The sequence below is a fragment of the Macrobrachium nipponense genome, chromosome 16, assembly GCF_015104395.2.
Source record: "Macrobrachium nipponense isolate FS-2020 chromosome 16, ASM1510439v2, whole genome shotgun sequence".
NCBI classification, from domain to species: domain Eukaryota; kingdom Metazoa; phylum Arthropoda; class Malacostraca; order Decapoda; family Palaemonidae; genus Macrobrachium; species Macrobrachium nipponense.
Genome location: NC_087209.1, coordinates 52,548,917 through 52,568,131, shown reverse-complemented (window position 1 = coordinate 52,568,131; position 19,215 = coordinate 52,548,917). Strand labels below are relative to the sequence as shown.

At 37.1% G+C, this 19,215-nt stretch overlaps 1 protein-coding gene across 1 annotated transcript in view; it reads right to left on the bottom strand.

The window, feature by feature from the left end:
* The window catches only part of LOC135195688 (peroxidasin-like), a 470,655-nt gene that overhangs the window by 44,095 nt on the left and 407,345 nt on the right, over positions 1 to 19,215 (bottom strand). Inside the window, 4 exon segments of the mRNA XM_064222083.1 lie at positions 3,391 to 3,542; positions 13,144 to 13,259; positions 14,028 to 14,189; positions 14,976 to 15,096. Of these exon segments, the coding sequence (XP_064078153.1) occupies positions 3,391 to 3,542; positions 13,144 to 13,259; positions 14,028 to 14,189; positions 14,976 to 15,096 (551 nt within the window).

Sequence of the window (19,215 nt, the reverse complement as noted above, 5' to 3'; positions counted from 1 at the left end):
GTCATTGGAAAAGGCTAGTTGGTGACATTCATTTCTTATTCTTGAAATGCAGACTCTCTAAATGATTAACGCATCGACATTTTTTTACCAATGTGTTGGAGTTTCCAAGACTTTTAGCAATGTAAATTATCTTAGAATCAGTAGCTCGTAACCTGCAGAATAGAATCAAGCTGAATCCTCCCATCATGGTTTTCCCAGCTGTACCATTTTCTATTGCACAAAATTTTACAAGGCTGTGGTGGCGACTTCAAAATGGAATTTCTTCCCATTTAGGTGCTTATCGTCATCTGTACTGTAAAACTACAAGTTAATAAAGTACCACTGAAGGAAATTATAATTCGTATTCAGAAAGACTGTAATTTTCAACAATTTCCATTGTGCAATGGTCCATGGCGCCTTATAAACTCAATGCAGCACACTTTCTTTGGCCCAAATATTCAAAAGTCCTTCCTTAAGTTGGCTCTGATATAACATTTTCTCTGTCTCTGGGTGTAGTTCCATTTTCTTTGTAATCCTACTGCTTGGCTACCTGTGTTAATTGATAGCTTTAAGACTCTATGTACTGGCATCTGTTTTTCATGGTCAGTTTCCATGGTGAATTGCGCTGCATCCTCAACTGCTTTATCTACAAAGATCACTGGGCTGAAACTTTGTTCATCCTTTGGAACTGAACACATGGTTGAGTAGCCTTTCGTTGTTGAGTACAGCCTGCATTGTCTTGTGCATCCGTGAAGTTATGCAGCTAGATCCAGGAGTGTCTCTCCAAGTTTGTAATTTGTTTTCGATGGAAATTTAAATCTTTCTTGTTTTGTAAAGCATTTGGGTTCCATAATACAAAAAAAAATATTAATCTATGATTTGCTAAACTGTACTCTTCACATACTGCCAGAGCTCTTGGAAACTGGACATTTTTAGAAGGTCAGTTCAGTGACAGTTACTAACTGGCTGTGTGTGGCTTATGAAAGGGCTGTAAAGAGGACACAGCAATGACTAAGTAAAGAATCAACTATTGTTTGCTCACAAGTGAAAGCGCTAGACATCACAGTCAAATTGATTGTTGACATATATAATAATACTTGGCAGAGAACAAAAAAAATTAAAGAATACGCAAATAGTTGATTAAAGACTTGAAATAATAGACTTTGTCAGGAAGAATTGTATGCTTAGCGGCAATGTTTAGTTTCACAGCCTTGCCTATTAGGAAATCTGAGGATCGGTAACACACACAGAGAGAGGGTACTGTACAACCAAGCATATCAGAAATTAATATTTTTGTTTTTTGAGAACATAGAGATCTGGTATTCTGACGAAGGATAAGTTTCGACCAAACTCCACATAACTCTTGTAACTCTTACTTCTCTAGCCTTATCAAAACTAAGCGTGTCTGGCAAAAGACATCTGTGGATGTTATCTGAAACAGATTTTAGGACAAAGTTGTGTATTGCTTTAGATATTGTATGTGTGTATTATACATCGGTTCTCTTACCTCCTCCATGAAAAAGTTGCCTGACTCCTTTTTCAGTATATTTGTCCTTAGTGAATACAATCACTTTTTTCTTGAATTCTAATTAGATATTCCAGTAAAGGTGGTTTATGTAACATCTTTAAAGATTTAAATTGCAAACTAGATAGATTCGTGGAAAGTAAAGTAAGTTTTAAATGAGGCATAATAAAAATGAAATTTCCAAAGGATACATACCTCAAATGCAAAAGCCCTTAAAAATGGGACTAATCGTAAAATGATACACAGTATATCAAAAGGACTGATGACAGGATATAAAATAAACTCATTTTTAAAACTTAAAAATTTGAATATGGAGAACAGAAGAAATATATAAAGTTAATTATGGAAGACTGAAAGACAAGATTAAACAAACCGTATACAATAATATAGCTAAACCAAAAACAGACAAAGCTGCCTATTGAATATTAAGTACAAACAGCCAATGGGAAAAAGCCGCCGACGGGGAAAAGCAGATATGAATTAAAAACAAAGAAATTCCTACGATCTACTTTTTTTGGGATGGGGGGGTGGCCAGAGAATATAAAACGGGAACCTATCTGATACTTCGTTTATTAGTGATAATTTTGCATCCTTCATTTTGTTTACATATAACCATTTCGCATACAGTACTTTATTTCCATTTTATCAATACTCCGAATATTTCTGGGAAGTTTTTTGTTATTATCTTCACAATGAGGATGATACTTTAGGTAAAGCTATATCACTTCTTAAAATCCCTCACAAAGTGAACTTGCTGGTGTGAGGATGGGTTGCTTAAGCAACTCAAAAAAAATCAAACATTAAATTGATTAAGGATATTAATATTGCAAGCAAAAATCTCTTACTTATGAACCAAAGTTCATTGCAGGGAGAAATCTCCTGCATATTAACCAAAGATGAAAATAAAGGATTTAAAAATATCAGAAACAATTCATCAATGGATAAATGATAAATATTCAGAAGGGAGACAAAAGACACCGAAGACATCAATGATCTGCAGCCAGGGTGGACCAAAGGTAGGTTACGCTATCTAAAATTGATTAAGAATGTTGACAGACAAATGAAAAGGCTATGTAAAACCCTAACACTAACAAAGGGCCACTACAAACTTGCCTGTAGAAAATCAGTTATGTAGGCCAGTGGCCTTGGATAATAATAGAGAAACTTCTCAAATAACAAAATGTTCCTGTAAAAACAGAATAAGCTCCTCTGCGCCAGTCATTATTAACAGCAAAATAATCATAAAGCCTATATTCTGACAAGTAATGTTAAAGCACTGGCTACAGAAGATTAAGAGGAAAATAACCAAGGCATTTTTAGTAAAAGTTACACTATTCCCAGATCAAGGCAGAAAACTCAGACTAATCTCTTCAAGGTATTTTGTAAAATTCTACGGAAGTACTAGGAGAGTAACATCCTTTAATGCTACAAGATCATAAAAAGAACAGAATTACTAGTATATTTAGTATTAGTATTTGTACCCCAGGGGTTAAAACACACTACAGGTAGTTGTTTCCTTCCTTTTTCACCATGATTTCCCAATGTTCCATCAGCGAATACAAAAGATTCCTTAATTAAGGGGATGGAGCGGGATGATGCAATGACTAAAACTTTATGTGTACTATGTCTACTTGGAAGACTGAATCAGACCTTTTTGGTTTTCTGAAGAGTCGCAAAACTCGCAATTAAACCATATTGTTTAAGAATGCTGCAAAGAAATTGTAGCAAGGGGGTGGGGGGGGGACAAAAAAATAAACCTGATTATCATTGATTGATTATGAATATATGTACCCTACAATGGAAGCTTTCATAAACTACTAAAGCTTAAGAAGAAATGGTTCATTAACAAACAATATTATCATAAATAACATATATTAAATTTGTACCTATGCTTTTCACCATTTTCCAGGATATGACCATCTTTTCTCCATATAATGACGGGCTTTGGTCGTCCATCTGCTTTACAGGGTATCTTTACAACTTCCTGGCCTGAAACTGCAGACTCATCTCTTGGTTCCTTACGAATAACTGGAGCCACCTGAATAAAAAAAAGCTTTCTTTTATTTACCAGGATGGAGAGGCATAATACATTTAAATTGATCATCGTACCTCCAAATGATTTTTGTAACTAAAAGATTATCAGCCACTGAAAAAGAGCAATAAACTTTATAAAATCTTCTACTCCCTCATCACTTAACAATGTGTGTTTGATAAGAAAATTTGATCCAATATATGGTATAAAACAAAGTCACAAAAACACTATCACTACTCTTCTAAGGCGTAAGCTAAGGAAATGTGTTCTTCAGTAAAACATACATCCAAAAAGTACAATCAAGCCCTTAAAAAAACTCAAGGAGACAATGATTACTGTCTTATCTGTTAGTATGCAGATTGTATTTTTTAAAGCAGTTGGTCCTGGCCACAATGGCATCTCTTGACACAGTGTCTTTCCATTCATCCTTCTTACACAGCGAGCGTGCCAGCTGTGTACATGGTTACTCTTCAGTTTGCGACAAGGAAAAACACACAAGTTGAAGTACTCCTCATTAACTGAATTATTAATAATGCATTATCAATGAGATGTTGCAGTTATCAGCTAAATAAATTTAAGTACATCAACCGGCATGGTAGTTGGCGGTTACTAAAGCCCAGTTTACAAGTACACAAAAACCTCGACTTTGGCCCTTCATAACTCAGGAAATATTCAACCTACCAGGATGAAACTCTGGCTGTAGAATGGTTTCCCACTAAGGTCTTTCATCGTGACCATTTTCATCGAAATTTGTTACGACATTCCGGAGGTCCAGATATCGATTTTTGGTGCTCTGGTGATGTGGTAGGGAGTGGGTGGGTGAGGGACCTAACATATTTCTAGAGCAATACAGGTTAAAGATACAGTTGTGGTACTTAATATTTCTGAAAGCTCATATTTTGGAGGGGTGCCTTTTGGAGTTTATTTTTTGAAATAATGACATTTTAAAGTTTCAGTAGTCGCTGTGTCATTCAAATTAAACACCAACATTCAAATTTCCTGATGCTCAAGTAAGGACAGCTCACATTAGAAGTGACGCCGTTTTCTTAATGTGTGAATTCATCTGTTATCTTACATAACAATTTTCATTTTTTTTCTAGATGAGAATCAAATGTATCTCATTTGCCCCTTTCTATATTTCAATATTTTTGTATCTACAGACGTCATTTTACTCTTGAGATGGTGTCATGATTAATTATTAATCATGACAGGTTTGTAATAGTGAGCGGATGAGAGACTGAGAGAGCACGCTGTTTTTGACAACTGTCAAGTTATCCTCTTCATTAACATGACCAAAGGTTTATTCAGTTACGTTTTAAGTCTAATTTATTATACTTCTCAAAAAGAGTTAATGGCAGTTTTTTTAAGCAATGAATTTCATGCATTTTTACGTGAAAGAACCAACTTCCTGGAGTAGCCAAACAGTTTAGTATTTCAAAGGTGAGGCATCTAGTACCATTTGCATTTGTTACGATTGGTGTTTTTATATCTAACTCATCTGTACTAATTGGTGCCTTGCATCTGTCTAGCAATAGAATTTTACGTTCTTTATTAAAGCTCTTGGTGAGCGTTACAAAAAAAGGTTAGATGAGCTTCACCGACAATCCTTCACAACGTTCAAATATGTTTGAGAATGAGAAATATTATTTGCATTCGGTTTGACTATATAGGCAGTGTTGTGAGAATTAAAATGACTTTCTTTTTTATGCTTAACAGTAAAATTAGGATGAATAGACCAAAGTAGAAGCTTCAAGTAGTAATACGAAGTGACAACGAGGCATGCAGAGGCAAAGTACCTCTTTCTCGAGGGCAATTACTAGAGGTAAGGTGTACAAATTTCATGTCGTCAATTCCCCAGCCAAAAGTTGGTTTTAATGTGAAGAGTCCGTGTAATGGCCCAATTTAATCTCCCTGTATTTCTGTCATCAGAGGCTTAACATGGCTGATATTTACGCAAAGTGTAGTTTGATGAACCAGAAGTACGATTCTTGCTCAATAATAACTTTTTGAGGCTGATGTCGAAAGATTTTCTAGGGTTTTTTTTAAGATATTTTCTCATTATCTTTGTGTGCGTTGCTGGGGTATCATGGTCAATGTTTCAGAAATTATATCCTTTGTAATTTGTCAGTTGGCACGAGTTACCTTTCAGTTCATGTGTTTGTTAAACTTAAATAGTCTAATTTTGTAATAAAAATGAAAAACCTACCCTGATCTTGCTGGACCTGTTCTTAGATGTTTGTTGATAGTGCCCTTCTGGCCAGATTATCCTAATCCCACTCCATCCAGGGACATAGAACCTACCCAGTCGGAGGGAAAATTTCTGATATTTGGTCCTTTGAACTGGATTGTCTGCATCAGCAAGTGTTGAGAACATCCAGCAAGAGATGGTTTTTCATGTAGCCTTTTGGGGGTAAGGACTTCACTTGAGGAAGCAGCGAGAATAGTATCAGATTGACTTAGGGCTGTAACACAACGTAACGTAACGTGAAGTAACATGGCTGACTGAAGCAATATGTAGGCTGGTTCATTATAATTGGTCTGCTGTTTCACTTAGTGGCTGAGGCCTATTGGGAACTAACAGACACACGCTGCAGTGGTGGTCAACTGTATCAAGACAGATGAAAATTGAGAAAATCTCTATATTACTAGTAATGTGAAATTTGAGTCCAGTGTTCAACTATGTGGACTTGAAAAATTTCCGCATCGAGTTGACCATGCTGTTAGAACAAATCAAACATTTGAGTATAGTAGATATAAGGTGATGTAATATCATACAGTAGTGGATTACTTGAGAAAGTGTGATTAAACTTTCGATGAGTTTTTCAAGGTGCTTGATTTCCTCATTAAGTTTGGAAGATTGCAAAAGGGAGAGGTTGAGTCCGCAAAGGCCAAAGACAGTAGCATTTCAAACCCACTGTGCTAAAATGTGTCTGTTTTGCCAAGGTGAGCATTTGGCCAACGACTGTACAAAACACACCACTGCTGTAGACCGAAAGCAACAATTAGTTTATTCCCGTAGGTGTTTAAAATATCTTAGGAAAAGGCCATATTAGCATTTTGTGTAATAGACAGAGCTGCAAATTGTGTAATGATTTGTAATAATAATAATACTTTCAAGACAAAGATAAATGTGCCTAAGTTCTAACGTAAATGGAGTAAATAAGAAGAAAAAGAGTAATGAAAAACCCTATGTGAATGCAAAGTCAGCACATGAGTCTGACTCTGGCTTACCACCGACACTATTGCCAACCACGTCGTCCATCTTGTTCACTCAGGGCCGCAAGGTTCCAATTAGTTGGACACAGGGAGTCAATGTAGCTTTGTTTCAAGTTATTAGACTAAGACATTAAATTTGTCAGTAGTAAAGAAAGTCTCACTTAATATTGCACCATTTGGGTCTAAGTTATTAGTGCGGAATATGATTTGGTTTCACGTAAACTTCAGATGGAAACAGAGTAGAAAGGACAAAAGTAATAGTACATGATAATATGAACACACACATTTACAACATGGGTTTAGTAAACGTAAACAACGTTTGCAGAAGCAAGGGGACAAGATGGCGGACAAGGAAGTTCGTAATGACGTGTTGAAAGATGTAAATGTGCTAATTGGTGCAGATTATTTTAGTCACTTTGTCATTAGTATGGACAATTGTGACGGAATCAGTCTTTTCGTAACTCATCGAGGGTATCCCCATGTGGGAAGGTCCCTCAGTGGGCAATTAAGGTAGTTGATACGACTGTCGTGAAAGCCTTGCGTGTCTGCTGAATAGTAGAAATGGCCTATGATGTTGATGAATGGTGGCAACTTGATATGATTGGTATCAGTCCCAAAGAGCAGTTTCCCATGGCAAAGAACTAAGCCATGCAGAAAGCAGTAGACAGTTTAGTACGAACTGATCAGGGTTACCAAGTAAGTCTCCCCTTTCACAATGAACAGCGTCGAAATGTAAATTAATGTAATGCCATTGCACAATTAAATGCCTTAGAATTGAAGTTTGAGAAAGATCCTAGTTATCAAACTGCTTATGAGCAGGTCCTTCAGACTTACCTTAAAGCAGGGTTCATAGAGGAAGTCCCCAACTCGAAAACAGAAGGCTATTACATGCCTCATTTTGGCATAAGGAAACAGAGCTCTACTACCCTCTTTATGACTGTATTTAATCCTCCTCCAAGTCGAAGGGAGAAAACTCCTTAAATGATTGCTTATATTCAGGTCCAAGTTTAGTTTAGTTATTATGCGACGTGTTATTAAAGATTAGTGTAAATCCCTAAGCATTGATCTGTGACATATTTAAAGCCTTGATCCACAGGACACCAAGTATGCTCGATTCCTGTGGTATAAGGCACCGGCACATGCTGCTACCTTTGACTTCAAGGTCATGGTATTTGGAATCACAAGTCCTTATCTCCTTCAACAAGCCCTGCAGACTTACTTATGGGGAGCCAAGAGGGAAAAATTGGTCAAGTCATTCTATGTCAACAATTACATTGCCACCTATGCTACTGAGGGAGAACTGTGGAATAATTATTTGACTATTAAACAGCTTCTAAGGGAAGCCAAAATGCCATTATGATGGTGGGCACGTAATAACCTTGGTTTTGATCAGCAGGTGGGAGTTGAAGAGGCTATCAAGCTTTCTATGTTGGGAATGATATGGGACATGAGTAGTGATCAGATAAGCTTGAAACCTCTCAAGGGGATGGAAGAATTACCTAGTGACTGGTTCGAGGAAAGTTGTTTTTACAGAAACTATGGGAAGAAGGTACAGGATGGGATGACATTCTAGACGCAGAAAAGCAAAAAGAAGCCAGAAAAATCTTAGTGGAATTTGTCAATGTACAAAAGTTAAAATTTCAGAGATGAATTTTGTGAAAGAAATCAGAAATTCAAGTTTTTACTGACACCTCGAATGTGGCATATGAGGCAGCAGCTTATGCCAGGGGAAATTTGGGAGAAACTAACCTGTTGACTAGTAAAATGAGAATAACCCCCAGGAAACTACTACAACTGACCATACCTAAAACATTTCCACCCACTCCAAGATTCTGAAGTCTATAAATAATTGCCTTGTGATTTACTAAATCGAAATTAGCACTAAAATATTTGGACTACTCTACACTCAAAATTCTTATCAAGGTTCTCTTGCAAATGGCATGTCAAGTCTAAAAGGGCATCACAGGTGTACTTATAGTTCGTCCAAAAGAGGGTGTATGAAGGTGAAGCAGCGATGCCAAATTTGCCCTCTTCATTATGCTAATTGGCATTTAGAGACTTCCTTGTGAGTCTCCGAAAGAGACTGTATAAGAGAAACATATCTAATAATAATAGAGGGAAATTTTTGACTAAATAATACTAGAAATAACATATGAAAATATCTATCAAGAAAATGTGACACATTCTTTTCTCATGCGTTGTCAAATCTGCATTTACCTTAAGGAGATGGTGAAAAGGAAAACAATTATAGCCTTTGGTCAGTAACCTTGGTTTAAGCCTTTTCATTTAAGGGACATCTATACATGACTATCGAGACAAACTTGGCAATATGTAAAACTTAAAAAAAAAATCATCCCCCCCAAAAAACGATCATTACACATAAAGAAAAAGATGTATGAGATGTGAATAAACATTCCAAAATTATGAATTGCATGATTTAATATTATTAATACTTAAAAGAAAGAGAAATTTAACTGCAATAAACTAATATTTGAATTTTATTTAATTTTTACTTACATGCAGCGTCTTCATACCATTTTCAAAACAAGCATGAACTCTAAACAAGAAAAAGAAAACGAGGAAATACCACAGAGGATTATAACAGACGAGGATCGAAGGAGAGGGTAAACATTATCTGCCAGTTTCCTTCGAGAAGCCAAAATAGGTCAACAATGTAAGATGATGGGGGCCTCCTTTTTGACTGACTTCGTTAGTTCACCTACTGACTATAAGCTAACAATACTTTAGATTCCACTAGTTATTTGTGGCTTAAAAACAAGTTTTTAACAACTTTGAAGAGCACAACACACTAGAAGCATTTTTTTACAAAAGAAAGGGAGGAAAGAAACCATCAGGATCTCCACACCAGCTATCAAGAATATCCAGAATTTTTTAAACCTTCCTTAGAGTGCAATGAAAATTTTGTAAGAACAGGCTCAGGATGACAAGTATCGGTGAGTGGGACATCCTCAGATGATTGCTAAGCTTCAAAGCTTCATGAAGCAGTTCAGCCTTTTCTCTAGGGCCCGTAACCAATTAACCATCATCTGATAGTAGTGGCGGAATGGAAGATGAGCCTGACTCAACGATAGCTGGTGCCAATTTGCTTCACCGCAGATGAGGCTGAGCAATTCCTTCAACTTTCCTCTTCGAGGAATTATTGTAATTTCTCTCAGCATTATTTTAAGTTCTTTTCAGTACAGCAAGACTCAACAAAAACGGTGTAATTTTCATTTAAATGATTTCATCTCCATGTATTGAATGTATTCTGTTTGCAATGGTAAACTCTCCTACAATAATCATCAAACCATGGCTGGTCATTTGTCCTGAGTTTGATGATTTAGGGACATGCCTTATTAATATAGCCATCAGCATTTCATTCTTTGGATTAGAATCTAATATAGCAACTGAAATATTTAGTGCCTGACAAGCTTCAATAATACCATCCCAGTTTGCTCTAGATTTCAGCCAGACCATTTTTCCAATGGTGGCATTAGGAATATACTGATTGATAGATACATTTAGCTAAATGGCGCAATGATTAGAATTGCCTATATATTCACAGACCTTGGACTTCACAATAGCTGGAACATCTGTGAATTTCAGGTCTACTCTATTGCCAGAAATATGCATGGGTTCCTCAATTAACTGGACAAAATCGGAGGATGCACAGAACTCAAGAGCAGACCAACCACACTGATCTCTGGAATTTGAATTTAGCCACTCGTTGTGCTTTGCATTACAGTCTCCACTCAAAACGAATGAAGCTTCTGAATCCTGTGACTAAGCCATACTAATCATTTCCAAGAAAGTCATATATAGAACCATCGATATTTGGATTGTGGTAAACAGCAAATACGTAAACATTGTAGGACTTACTGAAATCGTAAAACAGAGAACTTCATAGCAACTACACTCCAAATTTTCCTAACAATAAATAGGTCGTCCAGACTTTGTGTATACCTTGCACATGTGGGATGCTATGATGATGAATATAGTAAGGGCCATCAAACCTCAAGATTAAAAACTCAACCTTTGATCTTTTACTACTTTCAAGAATTTCAGATAAAAACAACAAATCGTAGTTATGGGCACAACTCTGGAGGTCAAGAAATATGACCTCAAGCCTTTAACATCTGAGAAAAGTACTTTGCAACCGTTCCTATTGTAATGAGTAACAGGCCCTAGGTTCAGCTCAATGTCTCCCAAAATAAATTAAAATTAACAACATAAAATCAGTAGCAGAACTAATAGGCTCATACCAACAGTAACACAGTAAAAATCAACAAAACAATAATCGACAATACCATCAATAACAACAGTATTCACATTACTTACAAATATTATGTTGAAAGTATATATAAATGTGACCATATGTCATTGAAAAAGGCACAGAAAGGAACTGGTTGACACGGTGGGGCTGGCACGCCTTGCTTAGCAAATAAAAAATCCACCAGATTTGCTACAACAACTGGGAGAGGATAGTCAGGATGGCTTTAAAAATGATAAAACTATAGGCTGACTTGATGACAATTATCACTTATGTTAATCAAAAGCAAATCTGTGTCCTTGTGAGACTTCACGGAACTTTAAATAATACAGAGAAGAGACCTTTCAATAAACAACCTTCATGTGGTATTTGTTTCATAAGATTGTATGAAAAGTTCATGGTTTCTTGTACGACAATGGTCAAGTTATTAGAAGTTAACAGCCTTAGCCTATATTTCCATTGTCAACACGGAAATACTAATAGTACCGAATTATGATGATTCAAGCACCGAAATTGCGTGAAAGCTAAATAAAAGTGTTTCTAAGCCCCATTTCAGCTCTCTTGATGTACCCGGGGAGGTGAGTACTATCGTTATATAAATGCTCTCTACTAGCACTGGGATATGACTTCCTTAGCATTGGGTGGACAAGAATACAATTGCATTTCTGCCAGAGGAGCAATGAGTGTCAGTACAAAACTAGTAGCTGGCATTTACTTTATGAGTCCAAATTTAGGATCACTACAAGCTCCATGGCTTTAGACTTATTAATTAATATTTAAAAAATTTCTGAGATTTAAACGAAAACATTTTCAACATCAGAGCCAATCAATCTCTTTAGTAACAAGAAAACTGCAGACAAGCTTCATGATTTGCAGAGTGCAATCAGGCAGACAAATATGAAAAATATGTGGCGGCTTTATCCTTTTAAAATTAGATGAGGTGAATGGAGATTAAGCAGAAACATCATGACGATAAAAAAGAACATTTGCAAGAATGGATATCATCAACACAATGCCATAAGCAATTGCTGTTGTTTTGAGAGAATTATAGGTTTTGAAGGTGTTTATGGGTCCTGGACAAATCTGGGTTCGGCACCATGGCTAACAATAGATAACTTTTAATGGGTGAAGATCCATAAAATCTTGTTCCAAGAATTTCAGATGATCTGGGCCTGCTGAAAAAGCCTGTTCCTTTTATTACCTTTGTCACAATTGTTTTTTATTCAGTTTGTTTGGTAGCACGATTATGAAAGCAGTTGGGTGTGAATTTCCACAAAAATTTCACCAAGGGTGGGCTTCATGATAGTCATCATTGTATTAGATTTCGGGAGAGATCACAACCCATTCTTGGAGGAGATGGGACCTTTTTGGTGGGGGAGTTTTTTAACCTTGTTCAAGCATAGCATAACGAACCAGATCCCTACACAGCATTAATATATTTTTGGCAAGCAAATGCAATCGTTACTTCTGCAAAAATAAAACAAAAAATTTTAAAATCTGACTGGAGTTAACGTCTCCTCATAATCTTTGAAATTTCGTTTGGGTCCCATACTAACCTTCTCTGGCTGATGTAAATGTGCTTATAGTAGTTTGACATCGGAGCACTCATTTGCACTTGTTTTATTTTTTTATTTATTAATCTAATAAAACAATTTTAAATTGGTAAGAACGAAATATTACTTTACAGTAATATTTCAGTCAACACAATTCAATACTACTATACCAATTTGTAAATCTAATTATTCACCAAGTATATATTGGTGGTAGTAATGGTTATCATGGCTGACCTGTTTCTTTTACATTGAGATGTAACTATAGTCCCTGTTCTTTTTCTGCAGACCCTAGATATTAACCCTGAAATGTTCCCAATACTGCAGCCTCTTGCTACCATGTGTTTCAGTTCACTCTCTATAATATAGCACAAGAAAATAGCTGACTTTAAGAGAGATCCATATTGATTGCCCATGTCCTATTACATCATGAAATTCTAGAGTGTTATGATGATATTCTCTCAAAAACATAATACACCTACAGAAATAATTAAATTACTTGGCTAAGTACTTGCACAAATAATATATGAAATGCATATCTAGTAACTTATTTCATTGTGACAACACTTACCTTGTCTCTGACATACAGGGTTGCTGCAGCTTCAACATGTCCTGCAGAATTGTGAGCACGACAAATGTATTCACCTTCATCAGACCCTTTCACATGTTGAACTCCAAGACTGATTCCTGTTTGCATATCCTGAAGTTAACTATTTGAAATGAAATTATAATGTTAAAATAAATAAGAGCTCACTACATTCTGCTTTAGGCATTTATATGTCATGTAGAAATAGGAGAGAATATTATTTATAGAACCAGGACAATAATCAGATGCACTAACCAGGACGATAATCAGATGCACTAATGTTATGACCTTCACAAAACATAAGTTACATAAGAAAACCAAGAATATTTGCTCAAATTTTGTATGCTAAACTCTTAAGACAGTGTTCAATGACGTGATGCAAGTAATACTACTGATACACAAAATACTTATGCATTTAATCATATGAATTTTGTTTCTGGAACTCCTTTTTTGTTATAAACCGTGCTAAAAAGTAAAATTAAAACATATAAAACCTACATATATAGAATCTACTGGTCACAGTTTTGACCAATATTTATGTACTCGTAATAACCACAGTATCCACTTAACTTCTCAAATTCTTAGCAATTTTGGATGCACCTGTCGCATCAAAGCCCTAAGGTCCACATGCAGGGATATTTGAGTACATAATTCTAATGCCCGTAACAGGATTGAACAAGTATACAGAGTATCAGAACACGGTAACGTTTTCACTTCAATTCACTTCAGTTCATCAGTCCTGTCTTACTTTTAGATAAATATCCCTACACTTCTTACTACTCAACACAGAATGCATCCACAAGCTATAGTAATATTATCTACAAGTACTTTCTATGGGGAAATATATTCTAGGCCATATTAAGACTTACCACCCACAGAGATTGTTAATCTACCAGAAGGAACAAGAAGTTGGCCATCTTTGTACCATGAAATAAGGGGAGTAGGTGCACCATCAGCTTGGCAGGAGAAGACTATACTTGAGCCTGGACTTGTATATTGGTCATGTGGTTCCATCGTGATTGTCGGACGGACTAGCAAAAGAAAAATTATGGTAAAAGTATTAGTTTTTCACATTTTCAAGAAATTTGCCTTTCTGTACTTCTAGTACTTAAAGACAAATCCTAGCTTTTAGGTAAGGATAAACACTGAATTTCTATATAAGAAAAATTTTTCATATTCAGTTACAGATGAGTCTTAAAACTTTAAATTATAATTAACTAAATAAAAACAATGTAATCCAAATTGCTTGTAAGATTTTTGGATTAAAATAACATGACCCATGCTAAATGAAGCTTTTTACTCATTGCTAAATAAGATAGACAAGAGTTCATTTAGTTCAAATCCAAAGATCTTCTGACAAACCAAATGATATGAATAAATAATCGGACCGTAAAAGTACAATGCTTGTATCATCTAAGGACTTTTATAACGTTTGACAATAATGTTTTTTGCAGTACTAGTCAATACAATCCCTCCCTCAAAATTAACTCCCTAAAGATAATGACAATCTTTGGCGAATTTTATCATTAGGTTGTAGTATCTCTTAGCACTAGTTACCAGGATTGAAGAATTTTAAATCTCTTTCCTTCTGCTGAGTGAGTAAGACTAAGAACTAGAGCTTAAAGTTTGTATTGTTTGTATTAACAATTTCATCATCAGATATGTTTACATTACCATTCCTCCAGCTAAATTTTCTGAAGATTTGGATTTAAGTGGTGGCCTATGAGTTAGGCAAGGCACAGGGCAAGCAATTATTCAGTAACCTTCAGTATCAACCTCATAACAATGTACAACATTTTCATCTGTTCTCTTTTTACCTAAGACTCTTAACGTGGCTACTGCAGAGACGCGTCCTAAATGATTTGCAGCAGTGCAGCGATAGATTCCAGCATCCTGGCGTTCAGCAGAGGAAACAGAAAACGTTCCTCTGCTAGAAACCTGAAAAACAGAACTGTAGTTAGTATACAATTACCTTGAATAAACAAAAAAACACCTGACACTCCATATAGAAGTATCATTACTATAATCATTACACCAGGCAGTTACTGTGGTACCTCGAGATACGAAATTAATCCATTCCGAGGCGGCCTTCGTATCATGAGCTTTTCGAATCTTGGACCGCATTTTACATGTAAAATGGCTAATCCGTTCCAAGCCCTCCAAAAACACTCCAGTAAATTTCATAATAAAGCTAAATTGACCTATAAACAATGAAATGCTACAACAATTTGAACCATTCAATACCTAACTTAATACGTACTACTAATATACCTGTAAATAAAGTGTATTAGTGTACATGGTATACAAGAAATACTGTACGTACATACCTACGTATGTAATAAAATGTGGAAGCTTACGTTTCGAGTGAGGCTATCTCCAATAGTGGCGACAGAGGAGGAGGACAAACGGCAGATACGTACGTACACTTAACTTTACGAAACACATAAAAAATTGTAAGGAAAACATAAACTAAACTTTACGAAACACAGTAACAAAACTGTAACACTTAACTTTACAAAATTCTAAAAAAAAAATTTTCTTTTTTTTCTTTTTACATTTTTTTACTTTTTTATACTTTACATTTTTTTCACAAAATTTCAACTTCTTCACCACTTTCAACTTCCTTTTTTTTACTATCACTTGGTTCTTCCTTTTTGCTTACTACTCCTACTAAAGGCCTCTTTAAAAAATAACTATCCAAGGAAGATTGCTTCTGCCTACTTTTGACAATGTTCCTGAAACGACTCAGGCAAACGTCATCGAACTGCGCAAGCATACGACCTGTGTAAGCCTTTTCGGGATGCACCTTATGAAAAGCAGCTAGAGCATCCTTAATTTCTGCCGTTGTCATACAGTCCTCATCCTCCTCCTCACCGCTGCTAGAGAACTCCTCTTGAACGATGCTATGTTGCATGGCCTCCAACTCCTTCAGGTCATCCGTCGTAAGCTCCTCTTGGTGCTCCTCGTGAAGGTCATTGATGTCGTCGTCGTCGACAACCAGCCCCATGGACTTGCCGTCAAGATCTGATTGCGAAACAGTTTCAGGATCATCAACTGTTTCTGAATCTGCAGCACCAGCTTCGCCCACGTCGAATCCCTCGAAGTTTCGGGCGGATACGGCATCAGGCCAGAGTTTCCTCCACGAGAAATTCAAGGTTCGCCTCAAAACCTCCTGCCAAGCTTGGTCGATGAGTCAGATGCATATTACGATATCTAAATGCTCCTTCCAAAATTCACGCAAGGCGAGGTTTGTGGTATCGGTGATTCGAAACATCTCTTGAAAAGATGTTTCGTATACAGCTTCTTGAAGTTCGATATCACTTGCTGGTCCATGGGCTGAAGGAGAGGGGTGGTGTTAGGCGGAAGATAAAGAACCTTGATGAAGGAATACTCCTCTAGGTTATCTTCCTCGAGGCCAGGAGGGTGAGCAGGGGCATTGTCCGACACCAGCAGGCATTTCAGAGGGAGGCGCTTCTCTTCCAAGAATTTCTTCACTGTCAGGCCGAAACACAGATTTACCCACTCGGTGAACAAAAGCCTCGTTACCCAGGCTTTCGCATTAGCCCTCCACATCACTGGAAGCTTCTCCTTAAGCATTTTGTGGGCCTTGAAGGCTCAAGGAGTCTCGGAATGATAGACAAGTAGGGGCTTCACCTTGCAATCCCCACTGGCGTTTGAACAAAGTGCGAGCGTAAGCCTGTCTTTCATAGGCTTATGCCCGGGTAACTTCTTTTCCTGCGTGATGTACGTCCGACGAGGCATTTTTTTTCCAAAAAAGGCCAGTCTCATCACAGTTGAAGACTTGCTGAGAACTGTAGCCTTCCTTGATCATCATCTCGTCGAACGTCTTTTTAAAGGCTTCGGCCGCTTTCGTGTCCGAGCTGACCGCCTCCCCATGCCGCACCACCGAATGGATGCCAGTCCGTTTACAGAATTTCTCGAACCACCCATGCGAAGCCTTGAAGTCTGGGGTTGGCGTTGATGTCCCTTCTCCTCCGTCGTCTTCGGCCTGGGCAATCAAATCACCGAAAATAGCACTGGCCTTGTGAGAGATTGCCGTTTCCGTTATCGTATCTCCAGCGATTTCTTTGTCTTATATCCAGACAAGAAGAAGCCTTTCTATTTCATCATGCACGTGAGTCCTCTTGCTGGACAAAATAGTGACGCCCTTGGAAGGTGTAGCTGCTTTGATGGCATCCTTCTGCTTAAGGTTAGTGCCTATTGTCGACGGATTTCGGCCGTATTCCTTGGCGATCACACTCAATCCCATACCAGCTTCATACTTCTTTATAATCTCCATCTTCGTCTCCAAAGAGAGCATCCTCTTTCTTTCCGTGAATTTCAAGTTTCTTGGGACCCATGACTACGTATACAGTGGTCCCCCCGTATTCGCGGGGGATGCGTACCAGACCCCCCCGTGAATAGTTAGAAATCCCGCGAATGTTGGAACCCCTATGAAAATGCTAAAAACAGCCTATTTTGTTAGTTAAAACTCAAGAAAAACCCACTAAAAATTTTCATACTTGGTTTTTTTAATAGTTTTATCACAAAAAGTGCATTTTATGATGAAATTCATCAAAAAAAACCAGGAATTTGTGGATATTTATCATAGAAAAATACCGCGAATGCGCGAATTTTCCGCGAATAATGCAGGGAAACGTTCCACAGAGAAATCCACGAATGTGTGAGTCCGCGAATCTGGAGAACGCGAATACGGGGGGTCCACTGTATACTGTACGTAATTATGTTATGTAGTACATATACGTATGTAGTAAAGTTCTCACACAACACGATAAAGTATACTACAATGAATTCACTAACGAATTTACGTTAATAAACGAAATCGTTAGAACAAACGAATACCACGTGCGTATAGAAACGATGCTGCTACAGAGTGGCCGAAAAAGCACGCCGCTAAATAGATGCATGATGGGAGGGATGCTGACCAATAGGAGAGAAGGATCTCATGGCAGTGACTAGCATCAGGAACCAATGGGAGAGCGGGAGGATGGTGGCGAGTCTACTCAGTTGGCGGCGCACGAGTTTCAAAATTGTTATCAGTGGTCCGGGCGAATCTCGGACTTTACAGCAGCAACCTTTCATATCTTGAACAATTTTCGTATGCAGAGCCGTAAAATTTTTCGTATTTGCTTTCATATCTCGAGTTTTTCGTAAGCTGAGCCTTTCGTATCTCGAGGTACCACTGTAATTTATCATGATGAAAATTGGTGATCAGTTTTACAGATATACAAACTTTCCAGCAGACATTAGCTTTAATCTGCAGACTGATTACTCAAAAAAAAATTAATAAGCAACTTCTGCAAATTTATCAGCACACATTAAATAAGTTTCTTAACTCAATGATTCAACATAATTTACTCTGACAATTATTTTTTATCTGCATACTTAGTCAACTACTTGAAATTAATTTTCTGCCTGCACTCAAAAACAAAATGAATCAACTTTCTTTTCAAATGTGATCCCAGAGTGACCTGGGAGACCAGCATGATTTTTACATATACAACTTGGCAATTAACAGACTCAATCTCCCCAAGCCCTACCTCTAAAAAAGAAGCCACTAACAGACTATGACACTCCAGATCTAGCTTTGCTCTTCCTTCATAGCTTAAGGTCGACCTCTACTAACTCAGACACAGCATAATTTCCACATAAATCTCTGGCAATTAATGGGCTGCATACTACCATCACTACTGCTACAAAAACACCACTATTGGACTAACTATGGCACTTGAGCCATAGCAGAGATTAAAGCAAAACCAAATAAGGCATTTATTTCCCCTGAAAAATATTATTTAAAACCCCTTGGAATATTTTGAAAACTATGTGAAAGTTCTTTAACGATGGAGAATCAGGCTTTTAGAAGTACTTTTTTTATGGAAAAAGGCGGAATATATAATTGCTAAAAAATGCAGTTACCTGCATCTTTTATCTCAACGCTTGTGAATGATATATCAGTACTGTGGTTGGGTAATTGGCTCTTTGGGTCAAAACACATTTGATGTTTTAAGTTAGATTCAAAGACAGAGGATGCTCTAT